At 64.2% G+C, this 19,265-nt stretch overlaps 3 protein-coding genes across 3 annotated transcripts; all 3 read left to right on the plus strand.

The window, feature by feature from the left end:
- The first annotated feature begins 283 nt into the window (after positions 1-283).
- Positions 284-9,083, plus strand: SPAG5 (sperm associated antigen 5). The gene is made up of 24 exons (XM_032130047.1): positions 284-434; positions 616-711; positions 916-1,410; positions 1,537-2,921; positions 3,004-3,196; positions 3,750-3,842; positions 3,952-4,086; positions 4,385-4,504; positions 4,745-4,837; positions 4,964-5,098; positions 5,216-5,309; positions 5,392-5,485; positions 5,573-5,654; positions 6,069-6,202; positions 6,502-6,667; positions 6,816-6,990; positions 7,104-7,175; positions 7,320-7,443; positions 7,712-7,823; positions 8,026-8,106; positions 8,192-8,335; positions 8,483-8,557; positions 8,744-8,824; positions 8,906-9,083. The coding sequence occupies exons 1-24, from the start codon at positions 411-413 to the stop codon at positions 9,011-9,013; spliced, it is 4,311 nt and encodes a 1,436-aa protein (XP_031985938.1). The 5' UTR covers positions 284-410; the 3' UTR covers positions 9,014-9,083.
- A 1,904-nt stretch (positions 9,084-10,987) lies between these two features.
- Positions 10,988-14,814, plus strand: ALDOC (aldolase, fructose-bisphosphate C). Its single transcript, XM_032130005.1, has 9 exons — positions 10,988-11,096; positions 12,022-12,144; positions 12,229-12,440; positions 12,531-12,585; positions 12,659-12,819; positions 13,294-13,377; positions 13,463-13,637; positions 13,718-13,917; positions 14,309-14,814. Exons 2-9 carry the CDS (start codon positions 12,033-12,035, stop codon positions 14,402-14,404), a joined length of 1,095 nt encoding a protein of 364 aa, XP_031985896.1. The 5' UTR covers positions 10,988-11,096; positions 12,022-12,032; the 3' UTR covers positions 14,405-14,814.
- Positions 14,815-15,250: 436 nt separating this feature from the next.
- Positions 15,251-19,240, plus strand: PIGS (phosphatidylinositol glycan anchor biosynthesis class S). Its single transcript, XM_032130004.1, has 12 exons — positions 15,251-15,359; positions 15,460-15,599; positions 15,673-15,784; positions 16,159-16,248; positions 16,382-16,473; positions 16,610-16,808; positions 17,084-17,226; positions 17,317-17,431; positions 17,635-17,780; positions 17,900-18,000; positions 18,340-18,550; positions 18,649-19,240. The coding sequence occupies exons 1-12, from the start codon at positions 15,314-15,316 to the stop codon at positions 18,922-18,924; spliced, it is 1,671 nt and encodes a 556-aa protein (XP_031985895.1). The 5' UTR covers positions 15,251-15,313; the 3' UTR covers positions 18,925-19,240.
- Positions 19,241-19,265: the final 25 nt, after the last annotated feature.

Here is a 19,265-nt window from a genome sequence, read left to right on the forward strand (position 1 = left end):
TCGGGGCGGGCTTGGGGCAGGTCTGGGGGCTGTGTGGGGTGGTTTCCCCGGGGCAGGCGATGCGGGAGGCCCAGGGTCGGGGGTTGCTGGGTCCGTCTGTCCATCCTGGCGTCCGTCCGTCTGTCCGTTCCCGCGGCGCCTCACACCGCGGCAGGGGAGGCGTGGCCATCGGATAAAGCCCCGCCCACTCCCCGCCCACCGTCCGGGCGTGGCCCCGCCCCAACGGTCGCCCCGCGCGGTGACGCGCGCGCGGCGCAGCCAATCAGAGCCGCGCGTGGTTTTCAAACCGGCGGCGCGCGGGCGGCGGCGGGCCCGGGGCTCGAACCCGAACCGGCGGGCCCGGGGCCCAGACCGGGAGCGGGGCCGCGACTGAGAGCGACCGGAGTCGAGACCGGGAGCAATCCCGGACCATGCAGCGCGCCAAGACCCCCGCCGTGAGTGCGGGCCGGGGCTGGGGTTCGGTTTGGATGTTCCGGCGGGGCCGGTTGGTCCCCGAGGGGGCGGCGGGTCCGGTGCGGTCCGCAGCGCTCCCGGTATCTCTATGTGTATGTGTGTGTGTGTGGTGGGGGGGAGCTGCCGGTGCTGCCGCCGGTGACCCCCCCGGTCCCCCCCCAGGCGCAGAAGCGGCCCCGGCGCACCCCACTGCAGGAGCTGCAGCTGGGCGCGGACCGGACCAGCCTGACCCCCCTGCTCCGCCGGCTGCGGCTCAAGGTCGGTGTGCGGGAGATAACGGGGAGGGCTGCGGTGTACCGGAACCGGGGATGTTGGGGGGGTTAGATGGTACTGGGGCAAGGGGAGGGCGGGCGTTTTTACTGGAGTGGGGGAAATGGGGAGACCGGGGCAAAAGGCTGCGGGGTGCAACGGGAAAGGGCAGGGCTGTCTTGACCCCCCCTTTCCTCCTAAAATGTCCTGTAGGACCATGACTGCGCCACCCCAGCGTCCTGCGCCCGGGGCTCCCGCAGCAGTGTCACCGCACCTTGCACTCCAGGACCCCCGCGAAGTGCTACCCTGGGCCCTCCCAGCAGCACCACCCCAATGCCTTGCACCCCGGGGACCCCCAGCAGCACCACTTTGGAGCCCTCCAGGACCTCCACCCGTGGCCTCAGGACTCCCACCCTTAAGCCTGGTGCCTCTGAGGCCCCCAGCAATCCCACCCTTACGCCTGGTGCCTTGGAGACCTCCAGCAGCACCAGCCCAGAGGCCCCTGGCAGTCCTATCTCAGTGTCCAGCATGCCAGAGCTCCCTGACAACACCATCTCAGCCCCTCTGTGCAGCCCAGTCCTAGGTCCCAGCACCTTGAAGCCCCCCAGCAGCACAGTGCCAGTCTCCCTGTGCAGCTCCATCCCGGTCCCCAGCACCCCAGAGCCCCCCAACAGCACAGTGCCAGTCTCCCTGTGCAGCTCCATCCAGGTCCCCAGCACCCCAGAGCCCCCCAACAGCACAGTGGCAGCCTCCCTGTGCAGCTCCATCCAGGTCCCCAGCACCCCAGAGCCCCCCAGAAGCGCTGTGCCAGCCTCCCTGTGCAGCTCCATCCAGGTCCCCAGCACCCCAGAGCCCCCCAGAAGCGCTGTGCCAGCCTCCCTGTGCAGCTCCATCCCGGTCCCCAGCACCCCAGAGCCCTCCAGCAGCGCTGTGCCAGCCTCCCTGTGCAGTTCCATCCCGGTGCCTAGCACTCCAGAGCCCTCCAGCAGCATCATTCCAGTCCCCTTGTGCAGCTCCATCCCAGTGTCCAGCACCCCAGAGCCCTCCAGCAGCATCCTTCCAGTCCCCCTGTGCAGGTCCATCCTAGGATCCAGCGCCCCAGAGAGCCCCGGTAACACCGTGCCAGTCTCTCCACGCAGCTCCATCCCAGTGCCCAGCACCTTGGAGTCCCCTGGCAGCACCATGTGCAGCCTTGTCCTGGGACCCTGCACCCTGGAGTCCCCTGGCAGCACCACGCCAGGGCTCCCCAACATCATTAGCTCAGCGTCTTGCAACCCAAACTCTCCTTGCAGCCCTGCTCTACCACCCTGCAGCTCTGGGTCCCCTGGCAATGCCAGCACAGCCTCCTGCACCCCAGGGCCCCCTGGCACCAGCTCCACCCCGCAGAAAGCTCCTTTCCACGGGTGGCGAGCAGCACCTGCAGACTTTTCTTGCAGCCCTGTGGCCTCCGAGCCCCCGTCTGCAGATGGGAGTGCTGGTCCTCTGCATTGCCAAGGCACCCCTGAGGGAGCCGAGTCCCCCGCCCCTGTCCCCCCAGAGGAGAGCCCACCTGGCCTCCCTCCCATCGAGGCAAGTGGGTTGGAGCCTGCTGGGTCAGAAGCCACTGTCACCCCTGTCACCTCACCTGAACTGACCCTGGGTGCTGTGTCCTGGATGTTGCTGCTGGTGTGGCTGGAGAAGACCCTCAACACCTCATTCCTGGTGGAATCCCTGCGGCACAGCCTGCCCCTCCGCAAGCCACAGCAGGATGCCAGCAGCAGTGTCACCCCCGTGCCCACCGCGGTTGCCAGCACCAGCACGACCCCAGTGCCCACAGTGGTCACTGGCACCAGCATGACCTCCATGTCTGTGGTTACTGGCACCAACACGACCCCTGTGCCCACCATGGTCACTGGCACCAGCATGACCCCTGCGCCCACTGCAGTTGCTGGCATCAGCACAACCCCAGTGCCCACCATGGTCACTGGCACCAGCATGACCCCTGTGCCCACTGCAGTTGCTGGCACCAGCACAACCCCAGTGCCCACCACAGCCATTGGAACCAGCATGACCCCGGCGCCCACTATGGCCACAGGAACCAGCATGACCCCGGTGCTCTCCATGGCCACCGGCACCTTCATGACACCTCGGGACGTGTGGGAGAGGAGCATGAACACATCCAGGGGAAGCATTCCCTGTGCCAAGGATAGCGCTGCTGAAACAGACTCCCTGCTCTGGCAGTAAGTATGAGGACATGCCCCCCTGGATGGGGTTGTGGCACCTGTGAGCTGTCCTTGCCCTAAGCCCTCTCTCTGTCCCCAGCTGTCCCCGGGAGCAGCTGAAGACCCTGCCTCGGGCAGAGCTGGAGGGGCGGCTGGAGAGCACCCTCATCATCATCGAAGCCCTCTCGCTGCAGCTGCGTGACTGGCAGGAGAGCCAGCGGCTGCGGCCTGGCGTGGGGCCGGCCAAGCAGAGGGACGCGCTCACACAGACGGACATCACCCACCCTGAAGGGGTAAGAGTCCTCTCTGAGGTGATGCCACCCTGTTCCCCGCAGCCTTGGTGCCGTGACAGTGTCCTTGTGCCTCTGGCAAGACGGTGACCCCGTCTGGGTTGGTGGAGCGGAAGTAAAGCAGGGCTGCTGCATCACGGCATCACGCGCCCGGTACTGCATTGTCATGCCTGGATCAACCCGCTGAGTTTGCTGGATTTGAACCCTCGTGGGGGGAAACATCCCTGGCACTCGTGGGGGGAGGATGGGAGGTGTCGTGGCTGACGAGCTCTCGCTGGCCCCAGGGTGGAGCGGGGCTGGTGCGAAGCCCCCTCTGCTCTGGTGGATGCCCTTGGGAGGAGGAGATCTACTGGCATCTCTGCCTCGAGCTGTGGAGGAGAACGGACGCTGTGCAGTGGCAGTGGGGAGCAGAGCAGGATCTGGAGCTGGGTGCTGTGGGCACGGTGGCTGTCACTGGCAATGAGTGTGCCAGGTCTCAGCCATGCAGGGCCCATGCATGTGCCCAGTGCTGCCTGTGCCAGCTGCCGTAACACCGGTGTCCTTGTCCCTTCCCCAGAGCACCTGGAGCAGCCAGTGCCCCCTGTTCCAGGGCCTCGCGGATGCTGCCTTTCAGAGCTTGCAGGATGAGCAGGGAGCCCTGGCACAGGAGGTGAGCTCCTGCACATCCCTCTGCTTCTCCTTTCCCCTGGGTTTTGGGAGACCTGTTGGCACACATGGCAGCTGTACCTGGTGCCTCATGGTGCTGTTTGCTCCCACAGCAGGAGCAGGAGAGGGCCCTGGTGTCCCAGTGCCAGGCTGTGCCTGAGAGTGCTCCCAGCAAGTTGCAGAGCTGCCTGGAAGAGCGGGATGCCATCAGGCAGCGAGTGGATGAAGCCCTACGAGCCAAGGAGCAGGTAAGGGGACAGCTGTTGTGGGATCGAGGCAGTCTCGGCTGTCCTCATGCCTTTGGCGGGACATCCTGCATCTCTGCCCATCTCTGGAGGTGAGGATCTCCCTGGCACCCCAGAGGAAGAAAATCCCAATGTGGAAGGCAAGAAGTGCTGTGTGATGGAGCTCTCTGGATGTTTTTTTGGCATGGGCTGTGCCCCCCCTGGGAGCAGGAGTCCCAGGCTGATGCAGCGTGCAGGGATGGCTCCTGGGAGTTTCCCCTTATGCGACAGCATGGTTGGAGTAGCATCCTTTCCTCTGCAGGGATATCTCTTCCTGGAGGCTTTCTGTGCCCATGCCAGTGCCCAGATCTGTGCCCGTGACCAGAGCCTGGCCTCCCAGCAAGAGCTGAGCATGCTGCTGGCCCGTGCCATCAACCTGCAGGTACTGAGTGGGGTGCTACCCCCAGCCACCCCACACTGGATCAGGGGCTGGAAGGGCATCCCCACGTCCTGAGCTTGGGTGATGCTCTGCAATGGGCTTGGGTGCACCAGAGGTTTCCTGATGCTGCTGCTGAGAAGCTGCTGCAAATTCGGCCTCGGGGCTGGCACTTGCCTCCCTTCATGGCCATTAAATGTGGTTTTTCCACCACGGCAGTGCTGACTCATCCCTCCTACCCTACAGACATCCCTGTCTGCTGAGGCACAGACTTTCCGGGAATTCTTAGATGTCACCTTTGAAAATCTGGAGAAGGAAAGGAGAGCCCTGGATGAGGAGGTGAGCGGTGTCCCATGGGGGGCTCAGCCCCTCGCTGCCCAGTGCCCTGGGTGCTGTGACCTATCCCTGGTCACACAGCAGGGCAGTGCCACGCTGAGCTCTGCCTGGTGCTGTCTCCCTTCCCAGCGGGAGCAGACGAGGGCCCTGGTGTACCAGTCCCATGCCATGTTGGAGCGTGTGCCTGGCAAGCTGCGGAGCTGCCTGGAGGAGCTGGCTGCCACACGGGAGCGAGCAGAGGAAGCTCTTCGAGCCAAGGAGGAGGTACAGGGGTGCCCAGTGCTATGAGACGTCTGAGGCACGGGGTGATTTGGGGCACCCCTTGGTGCGAGAACACCCCATGGAGAAGAGTGCCCCAGAGCAAGCACCGTGTCTCCACAGGCATCCTGCCAGCTGCAGAAGACCGTGGTGGCTCTGCAGGACACAGAGGCTCAGCTGGAGCAGCTGACAGTGGCCAACTCTCGCCTGGGCAAAGGTGGGGGGGGTGACATGGGGGCTGGAGCTGCCTCATCCCCACTGCCCCTGTCCCCCCTGGCTGACAGCTATGTCCCTCGCAGACCTGAGCTCCGTGATGATAAATCTGGCCAGCGTGGAGCAGGAGCGGGATGCGCTGCAGCAGGAGAATGAGAAGCAGTGGGAGGAGATGGCCCAGTGGGTTTGAGCTCTGATATCCTGAGCCCCTCCCCACCTCTTGACTCCCAAAACACAGCAGGCCCTGATCCCATCCCACCCCCACAGGCTGGCGCGGGAGAGGAACTCCCTGCAGCAGGAGTGCAAGGAGCTGTGCCAGGAGCTGCGGGAGGCCACCGAGTGCCGGGAGGTAGGAGCTGCCTGACCTTGCCCGTGCTGCCGGCCCCCATCACGGCCTCTCCAGGAAAGCTGGCAGATGGCCAGGAGCGGGATTAGCCCTCCTGTGGAGGGGGGATGAGCTTGCGAGGGCGGGTGGGTTGACATCCCGCACGTAGCGCAGCTTTTCATCCTGCCCGGCAGGGATTCCCAGGGAGGGGGCTGGGCAGCTCTTGGAGATAATTTTCCCCTGCAGGCATGGAGCCATCCCCCAGCCTGTCCTGTGTCCCCAGTAAACTGGTTTGTAGGGTTTGGTCTGCTGGGATAAAGCTGCCCCAGATTAGAAACAGCACCCTGGGGCATGGGAGGGTCTGTGCTGAGGGTCGCGGTGAGCCCCCTGGGATCTCTGTTTGGCTGCTCACGGCTGTGTCCCCCCACCCTCTTACAGTTCCTGGATCAGGAGAACCAAATGTGCCGCACGCAGCTGCTGGAGGTGGAGGCCAGGCTGAACTCCACGCTGGCCACGCTGCAGGAGCGTGTCCTGCAGCATGAGGAACTGATGGAGTCCCACCAACGCCTGCGGTACCGCCCCACTCACCAGCTCCACTCAAACCCCTCTGTTTTTGGGAAATCAAGCCCTTGCTGGGTGTCAGAGGGGACATTGTGACCATGGTCACTGCTGCCTCAGCCAAGTGTGGTGGTCCGGGTGGGTGGGGGAGGCTGTGGGGAAGCCCAGCAGATGCCATCTTGAGGGAAGCTGACTAAATCTGTGGGATTTGCACCGTTGCTGGTTCACGATGAGAGGCAGGCATTGAAAATGTCCCCATCCCACATCAAGGAGGGGAAATGCTGCTCCTGCTGAGGCTCATGCTATCCCACAGGGAAGAGCAGGCTGCCCTCAGCAAGGAGCTGAACAGCACCAAGGCCGAGCTCGACAGCTTGCAGAAAAAGAGGAACAAAGTTTCTTGGTGCTCCACGGACATTATGGAGAGCAAGATGCGGTTGCAGGAGCTTGCTGACTGCCTCAAGGCTGCTCTGGAAGAGCAGGTAGGAGTCCTGTGCTGGAGACAAGGACAACAGGGTGGCCCAGGGGGTCACATACCCGTGACTCTCCATGGCACGGCTGTGAGACACTGTGCTTGCTGGGGCAGTCACAAGCTGCACTCTGGTGCTCTGCTCTCCTTCCCCTCTGAAGGATGATGATGATGCTCCATCGAGAAGCAAAGCCTGGACCCCGGGCCCCCGGACCCCGGGCTGGCAGACACCGCGCCGTGCCTGGACCCCGGCCTTCCGCACCCCGGCGTGCTGCACCCCGCACCACGCCAGCAGCTCCTCTGTGGGCAGTGTCCTGAAAGCTGAGGCAGGGAAAGGTGAGGTGGCACCTGCTGCTCTGGGTTTTGGGGAGTCCCAGGTTGGGGATCATTCCCTCCCATGCTGGGGGACGTGCAGGGCTGGGCACAGCTGCTGACCTCTCTTCTCGTAGATGCCAATGAAACCACCAGGAGTGGGAGTAGAGTTGCCAAGGACAAACTTGCATCCACACCAAAGCCGATAGGTATTGGGGCTGTCACCCTGTGTGGGACCCTGCTCTGAAGCTGCAGGGTTGTTGTGCAGAGGGATGAGCAGGCACACCTTCCTCTGTGTGCCCTGGGGCTGATGTTCCCTCTGTGTTGTTCACGAGACTCTTTCCTGCTTGCAGACCCTGAGGACACTCTGCTGGAGAGCGTGAAGGAGCTGAGAGCTGTGGTTTCCAACCTCGCCATGCTGAGCTGCCGCATCCAGGAACTGGAGCAGAGCGAGTTCAGGGCACTGCAGACGGAGATGTGAGTTCAGTGGGGGCTCGTGTCAAGGGCTGGGCAGGGGCATCACTCTCCTGGGCATGGCCTTTCCTGCAGGCAGCCTGCCTGGGTCTGCCTCTTGCCCCAGCCCTGGATTAGACTTCTCCTGCCATGGCAAGATGGGCTTTTTCCATCTGGCTGGGCTGGACCAGGTGTCTTCTCTCACCACAGGCCAAGTGGGATGGCCAGGAGGGGGTTTGGTGCTGTGCTCTCCTGTGATCCCCACCTGCTCACCACCACTGTCCTCTTCCAGCTCTGACCTGCAGCTCCGCCTGGAGACAGTGACAGCTGAGAGCCAGGAGAAGGTGGATGCCCAGGCTGCCACCATCGCCAAGCTGAACAAGGCGCTGAGGACCAAGCTTGAGGTGAGGCAGAAGTGGGCCAGAGCTCACCCCAGGGCAGAGCCGAACTGGGACGGGCGCTGATCTAGGACACGGAGAAATCTGGTGATGCCCCATGGGTGCTCCTGGCTTGTCTGACCTCCTCAAACATGAGAAAACCCGCTCCAGGGTGCTGGGGGTGGCCAGGGCTGGGCACTGTCTGACCCTGCTTCTTCTTCCCTGGCAGAACGAGAAGGAGCTGCAGGACGTGGTGAAACAGCAGGAAGAGAAGATGTTTCAACTCATCGACAAGAGTGGGGAAGTCACGGTGTGTGATGGGGCCAGGGGGTGGGCAGCACCCTTGGGGGCTGCCGGCTACAGGACCCCTCTCGTCATCCCCTCTTCCCCCGTAGAGGCTGAAGGCAGAGGTCTCCCAGCTGAAGCGCTCGCTCCAGCACGCAGAGACAGAGGCCAGGGTGCTGTGGGAGGAGATGCGGGGCAAGGAGCACCAGGTGGACACTGCCTACGTCCAGGAGCGGGTCATGCTGCGGCGGGAGGTGAGGCCGGGGAGCTGCCGGGCTGAGGGCTCCTCATGTCACCCCACCATGGACAAGGAGACCTCTTCAGACCTTGCTTCAGACCTTGCCCCCCCACCCCAGAGCTTTACCCCACAGGGATCTCAGCCGGGCTTGCTCCTTTTGCAGGTGGATAAACTGCGGCTGCTGCTCCTGGAAAAGAAGGATGAGAATCTGCAGCTCACTGACAAGTACCTGGAGCAGGTATGGGGTGCCCCAAGGGGCTGCCCTGGCTCCACTAATAGAATCAGAATGGTTTGGGTTGGAAGGGACCATAAAGATCACAGAGTTCCAACACTCCTGACGTGGGCAGGGGTCCCCTTTCCCTTCTGGCCTGGTCCCTGTCCAAGTTTGGAGCACAGTCCTGACAGGCATCTCCCACCACCACAGGTCCGAGGGCTGGAGATGAAGCTCCATCATACCCAGAAAGTGCTGAGGACCCATGAGAAGATGCAGGAGAAGATGAAAGAGGTGAGATTTACAGTTCATCGCTCACCCTTGCTGTGACTGCAACAGCACCAACCCAAACACTATTGCTGCTGCTGTCCCCAGGTCCTGTCGGCTGTCCCTGAGGCTGCTCTGGGCTGCCAGGAGCTCCAGAGCCTGCTGCGCTACCTGGGCCTGAAGCCAGCCAGCAAGGAAGCTGCCGAGCCGCTATAGCCTGTAGCCTGAAACCTTTCCTGTTGTTAATGTTGTAATTATTTACTGAATAAAGTCGTGTTGGCTTTTACCCCGCCTGGTGTGTGCATTCAGGAAGCTCCTGGTGCTGTGGGTGGGGACAACTTGTCCAGCCTGTGCCGGTTGCTCCTGTTCTGTCACGGGGCTGTGGGCACAGCTCCCTGCCACCCCCAGGGCCTCTCCTTGTTGGGGGACACGTCCCCTCCCCCCTGCCAGTGCTTGCTCACAATAAGGGACCGCGTTCCCCAGGCTCCCACCCTGCGGCCTCGGCAGCAGCCGGAGTGCCTGGGCTGAGCCAGCTTCCCTCCCCTGCTCCCCGCTCCTCCTCCTGCCCTAGATTCCCTCTGTGCCCTGCTCCACAGGGGCTCGTCTGGATCCTGCACCCCATCATGGGGCTGCGGGCATGCACCTGTTGCGTGGGAATTGTTCCAGAGGCTGGATCCTGCACCTTATTGTAGGGGTGGTTCCAGAGGCTGGATCCTGCACCCCCATCGTGGGGCTGTGGGCACATGCCTGTTGCACGGGGATGTTTCCCCCTCCCAGCCTGGCTCTAGCACACAGCATCCCATGGCTCAGTCAGTGCCGGGAGCTCTGCCAGCTCCTGCTCCCAACCCCCCCCCCCCCCGCCCTTGCTTGGTCCCTGCTGCTGCATGGAGGAGGGGGGCTCCCTTAGGGGCTCCTCGGCCTCCCAGAACAGCTCCAACCTCACCTCCCTCCTTCCCTGCTGAGGCAGCTCCTGCGGGATCTCCCTCCCGGTGTTCCTGACCCCAAGGATGCTCCCCACCGCCACGGGGACCACGCGGCACCTCCCTCCCCTGCGCTGGCCCAAAATAGCAGCGCTCCAACAAGTGCTCTGGTTTTTAATGGCCTCTTTCTCCTGCCCAGGGGGGGGGAAATCACCTTCCCCTGCCCTCTGCCACAGCCCTGCCGCTCTGTGTGGGGCGGGTGCCGTGACACGACGGGCGCTGGCACCGATTTACCCGGGCAATGTTTGGGGCTGTGCTTCCATGTCCTGGGTGTGTGGGTGGCTCGCAGAGAAGCAGCACTCGCTGCTCCCTGGCATTGCCTCCCTCCCTTCTCTGTGACCCCGCTGGGTCGGGTACAGCCCTCCGAGGTTGTGGGGGGCCCCCCGGCTCTGGGATGCAGGGAAATGTGCTCCCTTCTTTGGATTAGGGCCACGCAGGGTGGCTGAGCCTCCTTTTACGGCGGGATTCAGCACAGCGGGGCCCTGGCAGCCGTCCCCGTGGGGCGAGTGGGGACACTGGTATTGTCCCTTGTGCCGGCTGCGGGTGGTTTTTTAGGGAAGTTGGTCTCCTGTGAGTGTCCCCACCCTGTCCTGGACGGTCTGGGGCTCAGTGCTGCTGGTCCCTGGGCACAGAGGTGACCCAGATGGGGTACCCTGCACAGTAACAGTGACCCCAGCCTGGGGGTGGGAAAAGGGGGTCCCTGGTCCAGAGGTGATGAGGGGAAAGTCTCTGTTCCTAACTGGTAATGGGAATAGGGGGGCACAACGCGGGGGTGGCATGGAGGGATCGCTGTCCTTAGTTGGCAGTGGCAACAGGGGGGCACAGCAGCGTCCCCAGCAGCAGCAGGGGGCTGTCAGAGGTCTCTGCCCATAACCAAGCAGAGGGGTGGTGGGACAGAGGGGTCTCCAGCAGCAACTGGAGATGGCACAGCGGAGCGCCTGGATGGCATGGGGGGCCCTGCCCATGACAAGGGGTGACTCAGCTGTGTCCTTAGGCGGTGGCGGGGAAACAGAGGGGTCCCCATCACCGGCAAGGCGCTGCCAAGGGGTGGCACAGCGGGGTCTCCAGCCTGGGATTGTCACCTTAGGGTCACCAGGAGCGCGCGGGTTGTCGCCGGCGGAGGGGCACGACCCCGACGGGGGTGCTGGGGAAGGCGGGGGGGCGCGGGCGGTGGCGGGGGCGGGCCGGGGCGGGGCGGGAGGCCGGTCCTGCCCGGTGCCGCCCCACCGGTCACGTAGCTCTGCGGCACCGCAGCCACATTTACCGCGGGGCCGGAGCGCGCAGCCCGCAGTCCGTGCTCGCCGCCGCCGCCCTACACGGTACGGGGGAGCCGGGGGTCAGGGAGAACCGGGGGGCCGGGGGGAGCTGCCGGGGGGGCAGCCGGGGGGTCCCGGCGGCGGGAGGCGGCAGCCCCGCCGAGCCTGCCGGGTGTCTCCGTGCGGCATCCCGGGGGTCGGTCCGCGCTGGGGGGCTTCAGGGCAAAGGGACCCCCGGGCATGGGGGTATTGGGGGTTTGGGGGGAGCCAGGATACTCCTCCTGCGCTGGCGGAGCTGAAGCCGCAATGGTGCCGGCCGGGGGATCGAGCGCCCCGGCTCCTGGGGGCATCACCGGCCCCGCGACGGCGCCAGCCCCGGGGTATCGCCATCCTCGGAGTACCCCAGACTTTGGGTACCTCCATCCCCGGCTTGTGCCGCCCTGGGGCGGCTCCGTCCCCCATTCCTGGGCTATTTCCGTCCCCCCGGTATTCTCATTCTTGTGTTACCGTCATCGCCCGCGTAATCTCCCCGCGGGCTATTCCCGGCTATGGAGTACTCCATCTCCGGGGTACCCCAAACCCCGGGTAACTCCAGACTCAAGTAGCGCCTCCCTGGGCTCTCTCTATCCCCTTTTCCTGGAGTATTTCCGCCCCTCCGGTATCCCCATCCCCGGGCTGTTTCCATTCCCCGCGGGGGATTCCAATCCCCAGGGCACCCCCATCCCGGTCCCCTCGTGTCCTGCGCGGGTCCCCGCGGAGCTGCGCTCCCTCAAGATGGCTGGGCTGGGGGCGGGCTGGCAGGTAGCAAAATGGCTGGGAGCTGCCCGGCATCCTCCACGATCCCTGCCACGAGGCTTACACAACGTGCCCTGGCCGGTGGGGCCGGGCTAGCAGCCCCGTGGGGATCCCCGCTCCCCTTGGAAGGGGCTAGATGTGGTTTCGGGGTGTCGCCCCGGTGGTGCGTGACTCAGTCCCCGTCCGCTCGCAGCCACCGCCACCATGACGCACCAACATCCCGCGCTGACGGCCGAGCAGAAGAAGGAGCTGTCGGACATCGCGCTGCGGATCGTGGCCCCGGGGAAGGGTATCCTGGCAGCCGATGAGTCCGTAGGTCAGTTTTGGGGGGGGAAATGTGTCCCGCCACCCCTTTTCCTCACGCTGGGTGGAGGCTGACGAGGGTGCTGGGTGCCCGCAGGGAGCATGGCCAAGCGCCTCAACCAGATCGGGGTGGAGAACACGGAGGAGAACCGCCGGCTGTACCGCCAGATCCTCTTCAGCGCCGACAGCCGGGTGAAGAAATGCATCGGGGGCGTCATCTTCTTCCACGAGACCATGTACCAGAAGGCTGATGATGGCACCCCCTTCGTGCAGATGATCAAGGACAAGGGCATCGTCGTGGGCATCAAGGTGTGGGGTGTGCCCCGTGGGTCTGTGGGGTGCTGAGGGTGCTTGGAGGGTGCTGGTGGGGCTCAGTACCGCCTTCCCCTCATTCCACAGGTGGACAAGGGTGTTGTTCCTCTGGCCGGGACTGATGGCGAGACCACCACGCAGGGTAGGTGTAGCAGGGGCTGTGGGGTTTGGGGCAGTGGGGTTTGGGGCTGTGGGGCTGACACGCTGCCCCGCAGGTCTGGATGGGCTGTGGGAGCGCTGTGCCCAGTACAAGAAGGATGGGGCAGACTTTGCCAAGTGGCGCTGCGTGCTGAAGATCAGCGAGCACACCCCCTCTGCGCTTGCCATCATGGAGAACGCCAACGTCCTGGCCCGCTACGCCAGCATCTGCCAGCAGGTACCTGCCTGCTGCCATCGCCCCACGGGGTGGGCAGTGACCTGGAGGATGGTGTTGACCTGTGTGGGCAGGTATTGCCCCACGGGGGTGGGCACAGATCTGTGAGGCTCAGCACTGCGCCTGTGCAGTGATGATGATCCCTGGGGATCATGCCCAGCAGCTGGACATAACCCCTGTGTTGGGTAACACCTCACGTGGGTGGACATGCCTTGTGGCATGGGCATCACCCATAGGGTCAGGTCAATCCATGGGGCGTGGCATTGCTGTGTGCACCTCACAAACATGGACATTACTCCATGGGGCCGAGAACTGACCCTCCCAGGTTAGGCATCCCCCCATGGGGCTGGGCATCTCTGCCAAGGGGGGCATTGAGCTTCGGGGCTGAACATCACTCCCCAGGTCTGGGCATTGTCCCATGTAGCCATGAGGCTGGGGGATGCCCAGGGGCATCACTGTGATGGCTGCTGTTTGCAGAATGGCATCGTGCCCATTGTGGAGCCAGAGATCCTGCCTGATGGTGACCACGATCTCAAGCGATGCCAGTATGTGACGGAGAAGGTGAGTGCTGGGGTGGCAGCAGGGTGGGCACCGTGCTGTGCCATGCCATGCCATGGGACTCCATCATGCTGCCTGTCCTCCCCAGGTGCTGGCAGCTGTCTACAAGGCACTGAGCGACCACCACGTTTACCTGGAGGGGACCTTGCTGAAGCCCAACATGGTGACCCCCGGGCACTCCTGCCCCACCAAGTACAGCCCCGAGGAGATCGCCATGGCCACTGTCACCGCTCTGCGCCGCACCGTGCCCCCAGCCGTGCCAGGTACCAGCCGTGGCGTGTGGCAGAGACCAGGAGGGCGATACCCTGTGTCCCCTCCTGTGCCATAACCCTACTCTCCACAGGTGTCACCTTCTTGTCTGGGGGTCAGAGTGAGGAGGAGGCTTCCATCAACCTCAACGCTATCAACACGTGCCCGCTGGTGCGGCCATGGGCCCTCACCTTCTCCTACGGGCGGGCGCTGCAGGCGTCGGCGCTCAGCGCCTGGCGTGGGCAGAGGGACAACGCCGATGCTGCCACCGAGGAGTTTGTCAAGCGTGCAGAGGTGATGGGGGTGGCCCTCCTGGGAGGGGGGTGCCAAGGGCTGCGTACCCTGGGGTAGTGGGGACACCGAGGACTGTGCACCCATGGGAGGAGGGGTGGCTGAGGACCGTGTCCCACAGGGTGAGAGAAAACACCAAGGGCTGTGCCCCTTGAGACGAGGGATGCCAAGGACCATGGTCCCCATGGAAGGGACACAGTACTGTGTCTGTAGGGGGACAGTGAGGGTTGTCTCCCTACAGAAGAATGAGGGGTGCCAAAGGCCACATCCCTGGGCTCTGCTCCCCAAGCACTGTGTCCCCATGAGCTGGGGGACCCTGAAGGCTGTATCCTCAGTGACTTGGAGCCCTTGAGTGACACCCCAGAGTGACCACTGACCTTTCCTTCCCCTGCAGGTGAACGGGCTGGCAGCGCTGGGCAAGTACGAGGGCAGCGGGGACGACTCGGGGGCCGCCGGGCAGTCCCTCTACGTGGCCAACCACGCGTACTGAGCCCCGGCCGGGCACCCCACCGGCCCCGGCCCCCGTCCCGGCCCCCTCCCCGCCACCGCTCACACCCCGCTTCCACCCCAGCCGCCCAGGGGAGCCGCCACGCGGGGAGGGGAAGGGGGGAGCGCCCCACGGGCCGGCCCCACGCCGTGTCCGCTGATGGAGTGAGGGGTCCGGGTCAGCCGGGCCCTGGGGGGAGCCACCCGGGTGCCCCTTTGGCCGGGGGCTCCGGCCGGGCCGTGAGGGGAGGAGGGCAGGCCGCGTGGGAGGCAGGAGGGGAGGCCTGGGGGTGCCCCTGCCCTGCCGTAGCTTTGCAGTCCTGGTCGCTGCCGCCCTTGGGGCGCCTGTGTTGTGTTCGCCATGTGCACCCCGTGTACCAAATAGCCTAATAACGAATAAATGGTAGAGACAGCGCCGTGCCGCCTTTTTCCTCGCCGCGGGGCACCCGGCAGCTCTGTGCCCGCCCCGTCCCTCCCGCCCGCTCCGGGCATCACCGGCAGCGTGTTGTGCTCCCTTATGCAATGAGCTGTGTTGGGTCTCAGCCCTCCCACACACATCGTGAGGCTCCGTGAGCTTGGAAGAGGGTGGGTGGGTTCCCCCTAAGAGACACGAGGCGGCTGAGGAGCTCCTGTCCCCGCCTCTCCGCGTCCCTGTCCCGGTACTCGGCACTACCCCGGTGTCTACCGCGCTCCCACGCCCGCACGGCCGCGCCGCCACGTGTCCCTCCGCGGCACTCGTAGAGGTTAAAGCCCGCCTCCTCAGGGCCGATACGCGTTCTGATTGGTTCTTCTGGCCGCCCGTCTGTTCGGCCGCGCGGCGCACGCCGCGCCTATTGGCTGTCTTAGGTATTGTGAGCTCTGATTGGCTGGGCTGGGCGCAGGGCACGCTGCCCGGCTGGGCCAGGAAGTGAAGATGGTGGCGGCGACAGTGGCGGCGGCCATAGCGGCGGATGAAGCAGGTACTGGTGGGTTTGGATGCCCGGTGCTTGTTCGCTGTCTCTCGGCCCTCCGACCCCGGTCCTCGGGGAGCCGGGCCGGTGCTGAGCGCTGTCCCCGCAGAGCGGGCGCGGGGGCGGCGCGCCGCCCTGTCCTTCGCTACCATCGCCGTGGTGCTGGGGCTGCCGCTATGGTGGAAAACGACCGAGACCTACCGCGCCGCCCTGCCCTACGCGGACATCAATGGGCTCGGCCAGCAGCCGGTGAGCGCCGGGCGGGCCCGGGGGCGGCGGGTCTGGGGGCTCGGGGGCGCGGGCTGACGCTGTCCCTGTGCAGGTTCAGCTGGTGGTGCCCATCGCCGTGGTCTTCGGCCCGGGATCGGTGCCCGCGGACCTGCCGAGGCCGCTGCCCTTCAGGGACGTGCAGGAGATGGAGATTTCCGTGAACCGTGAGAGACCTCCTTGTCTGTCCCTGCCCCGTCTGCTCCTCTTGGGTGGCCTCGTCCTTTCCCGAGGGGTCCCAACCTGCCCGGGACCCCAAACCCCCTTTCACCAGTACCATCCTGCCCTGAGCTGGCTGTGCAGGGAGCACTGGGGAGACAACAAAGTCGCAGGGTGCTACAGAGAAGGGACCAGCCCCATTGCCTAGGGATGGGGATGCCCAACTACCAGTGTGGACCAGTGATGCTACGTGCCATAGTGGTTCACCCTGCTGGCACCTCGTACTGTGTGTCCCCCTGGGGCTGTCCCTTGTTCCTGTGAGCACCAGGCTCCTGGAGGGGCCTGGGATCAGCAGATTCACTCAGGTTTTCTGCCCTTGCAGTGAGAACCAGCGTCATGTCCCGCTATGAGATGCTCTATCGCAGCACCACAGGTCAGGAGGAGGCAGCGCTGGCTGCGGCGACTGCACGAGGTATTGGAGCAGGGAAGTTGCTGGGGAGCTCTTCTTCCCGAGGCTGGCTGAGCAGAGAACACTGCTTTGTCTCAGAATGAGATGGGGATTGGAGTGAAATTCCCAACCCTGCCAGTGCTTCTGTCTTCCCCAGAGGCTGATGCTGCTCTGCACCCACTGCAGGACACCACGTTGGGCTCTCTAACCATGTATGTGGTCCCTGAAACCTCCTCTCTCCTGCCTCAGGTAGGGAGCAGCACCCTGTGGTGCCAGTCTCTGCGTCCTTCACCCCTGGGAGGTGGCATGTGTCACAGGTGGCACTGTGCCATTCTCAGGGTGCTGCTCCCAGCCCTCACCCCATCCCATCCCATCCCATCCCCAGGGCATCAATGTCTACGTGGGGAAGCACCGCAGCGCCCTGGTGAGGGCTGGGGGGAGCCTGGCTGCCCTGCAGGCCCAGCTCCGGGAGGTGACAGAGGTGATGTCCTTCACGGCCAGCTCCATCGCCGCCGCCCTCTCGGACCGTGTGCCCGGTGGTCAGCTCCGCCCTGATGCACGGCGGTACCTGAAATCCAGCCTGGGTATGGATGTGCCCTCCATCCCTGTTCCCTGGCCTCGGGAAAACCTTCTGTCCCTGGGGAGGATCCCATTCCTGCTCTGCTTGTAGCATCCCTGGATGTCTTCTGGGCTAACAGACCCCTTTGCCTGTAGCGGTTGCTCTGGGCCAGGGTTGTGCTGTGGTTGCTCTGTTGGTGTGACCCCACACTGGCGTGGGCCAGGGAGGAGGGGACAGGCCCTGCTGCTCTTGGGAGCTCTGTCACGGCCTCGGTGCCTCATAGGCTGCAGGTCCTTGCAGGATATGAGATCACCTTCAGCCTGCTGAACCCTGACCCCAAGTCCCACACCGTGGACTGGGACATCGAGGGGGCTGTGAACCGCTACGTGAAGCCCGTCCTGGACAAACTGAGCTTGGTGGCCAACTTTTCTGTGGATTCACAGGTGAGGGCTGGGAGAGATGGTGGGGAAAGCCCAGCCCTGACCTCCCTGGGATGCGCTCCTCTGCTGGCAACGTTTCTTGTATGCCTGCAGATCCTGTACTACGCTGTCCTAGGAGTGACACCACGCTATGACAAGGAGTCCTCCAGCTTCCTCCTGAGTGCTCACAGCCTCCCGCACGTCATCAACCCCGTGGAGGCCCGGCTGGGTGAGCACCATGCTCATGGCTCGCTGGGATCTGTCTCATGGGCCCAGGCTCTGCTGAGGGAGAGGGGACAGCTGTGCCTGTGTCCCTTTCCCCCCCAGCCCATGTGAGAGCTGCCGGGGGTGCTGTGAAGGAGGAGCTGGGCTGTGAGCTGCTCTTGCTGTCCCTGCCAGCCACAAGAGTTCTGTGACTCTGTGCCACTGCAGGCTCCAGTGCTGCCTCACTCTACCCCGTGCTGAACTTCCTGCTGTATGTGCCGGAGCGCTCCCACTCCCCCCTGTACATCCAGGACAAGGATGGAGCCCCAGTGAGCACCAACGCCTTCCACAGCCCCCGCTGGGGCGGCATCATGGTACGGGAGCCATGGGGGTGCTGGCAGTGCTGGGACAAGGTGGTGCCTCCCCATTCCCAGCTGGTGACCCTGCTGGCCCTGAGGCCCCAGCTATGCCTCGCTGACATGTTCTCCTGCAGGTTTACAACGTTGAAGCCCCTGCTTCCCCCCAAGCCTCCCTCCCTCTGCATGTGGACGTGGACATGGCACGAGTGATGGAGGTTTTCCTGGCCCAGCTCCGGTGAGGATGCTCTCTTCCCTCCCCAGGCCTCTGTGGAAATCAGTGGGGTCAGAACAGGCTGTACCCAAACAGCTTGTTCATGCCTCCCTCCGTGGGCTCTGGGAGGCTGAGGGTGGTTCTCTGTTGCCTTTTGAGGTGCTGGCTACTGGCCATCGCTGCTCTGTGGCCAGGGGTGCTGGCACATCTCCTGTCACCTCGAGTAGGAGGCTTGGCTTATCCTGCCCCACATCCAGGAGGCAATTAGGCAGGACTGGGACTAAATGCAGCAGGGAAAAAGAGCAGGGAGCTCATGGGAATGCAGGCCTGTGATGTGGGCTGGGACTGTCCCTTTACTCCCAGGTTACTCTTTGGGCTGTCTTGGGAAGAGGTGCCCCCCAAGTTCCTGCTGGAAAGCCCAGGGAATGAAGGGCTGGCTGACTGGGAGCTGGACCACCTGCTCTGGGCCCACACTGTGGAGAACATCGCCACCGTGTCCACCACCCTGACCTCACTGGCCCAGCTCCTGGACAAGATTGGGAACATTGTCATCAAGGACGATGTTGCCTCTGAGGTAGGGCTGGGGCACCCTGAGGTGGGGAGCAGAGGGGGCTGAGTGTCCTTGTGGTGCTCCCTGGCCAGGGACTGACCCTTGGTGTTGTTCCCACACAGGTGTACCGGGCAGTGGCCTCAGTCCAGAGCGCTGTGACCGAGCTGTCCCTGGGCCACCTGCACGCAGCTTTCCAGGCCAGCAAGGAGGCCGTCACCTCCTCGGAGAGGGCATTCTTTGACCCATCTCTCCTCCATCTCCTCTACTTCCCTGACGACCAGAAATTTGCCATCTACATCCCGCTCTTCCTGCCCATGGCTGTCCCAATTCTCCTGTCCCTGGCCAAGATTGTCCGGGAGACCAGGCAGCATACGAAGGAGCCCACCAAGATGGACTGAGCCATGGTGCCCTGGCTTGGGGCTGTCCCCACCTCGTGGGGTGGTGTTGTCACAGACTCATGGCCCAGGAAGGCACCCCAGGGCCAAGCCTGGCTGCTTGGCTTGGGTGTGCCAGGGCCAGGATGCAGGAGTGGGAAGAGAGGCTCCTTTGGGAGGTGGGAGACGGTCTTAGTTTGGGTGCTGAGCCCTCCTACACCCGCAAAGGCAGAGAGGGGAGGGAAGGGGCTGCTTGTGTGCACCCCCGGCCTGGTGCTGTATTCAGAACAAGCTGCTGTGTAAATAAAGAACCCCCCGTTCTGTGGGGGGCTGATGTGGGGCTGTGTGAACCTCCTTTAGCCTTT

This window comes from Corvus moneduloides, chromosome 20 (assembly GCF_009650955.1).
Source record: "Corvus moneduloides isolate bCorMon1 chromosome 20, bCorMon1.pri, whole genome shotgun sequence".
NCBI classification, from domain to species: Eukaryota; Metazoa; Chordata; class Aves; order Passeriformes; family Corvidae; genus Corvus; species Corvus moneduloides.

What these genes read in the sequence shown, in the direction of transcription:
- ALDOC (XM_032130005.1), top strand. Translation starts at nt 12,033, where the DNA reads ATGACGCACCAACATCCCGCGCTGACGGCCGAGCAGAAGAAGGAGCTG. An exon ending in GCCAGTATGTGACGGAGAAG is followed by an intron (nt 13,378 to 13,462) that starts GTGAGTGCTGGG and finishes TGTCCTCCCCAG; the next exon opens with GTGCTGGCAGCTGTCTACAA. An exon ending in AGTTTGTCAAGCGTGCAGAG is followed by an intron (nt 13,918 to 14,308) that starts GTGATGGGGGTG and finishes CTTCCCCTGCAG; the next exon opens with GTGAACGGGCTGGCAGCGCT.
- SPAG5 (XM_032130047.1), top strand. Translation starts at nt 411, where the DNA reads ATGCAGCGCGCCAAGACCCCCGCC. An exon ending in AGGCTGCTCTGGAAGAGCAG is followed by an intron (nt 6,668 to 6,815) that starts GTAGGAGTCCTG and finishes TCCCCTCTGAAG; the next exon opens with GATGATGATGATGCTCCATC. An exon ending in AGGGCACTGCAGACGGAGAT is followed by an intron (nt 7,444 to 7,711) that starts GTGAGTTCAGTG and finishes GTCCTCTTCCAG; the next exon opens with CTCTGACCTGCAGCTCCGCC.
- PIGS (XM_032130004.1), top strand. Translation starts at nt 15,314, where the DNA reads ATGGTGGCGGCGACAGTGGCGGCGGCCATAGCGGCGGATGAAGCAG. An exon ending in CATAGCGGCGGATGAAGCAG is followed by an intron (nt 15,360 to 15,459) that starts GTACTGGTGGGT and finishes CTGTCCCCGCAG; the next exon opens with AGCGGGCGCGGGGGCGGCGC. An exon ending in CCCGCTGGGGCGGCATCATG is followed by an intron (nt 17,781 to 17,899) that starts GTACGGGAGCCA and finishes GTTCTCCTGCAG; the next exon opens with GTTTACAACGTTGAAGCCCC.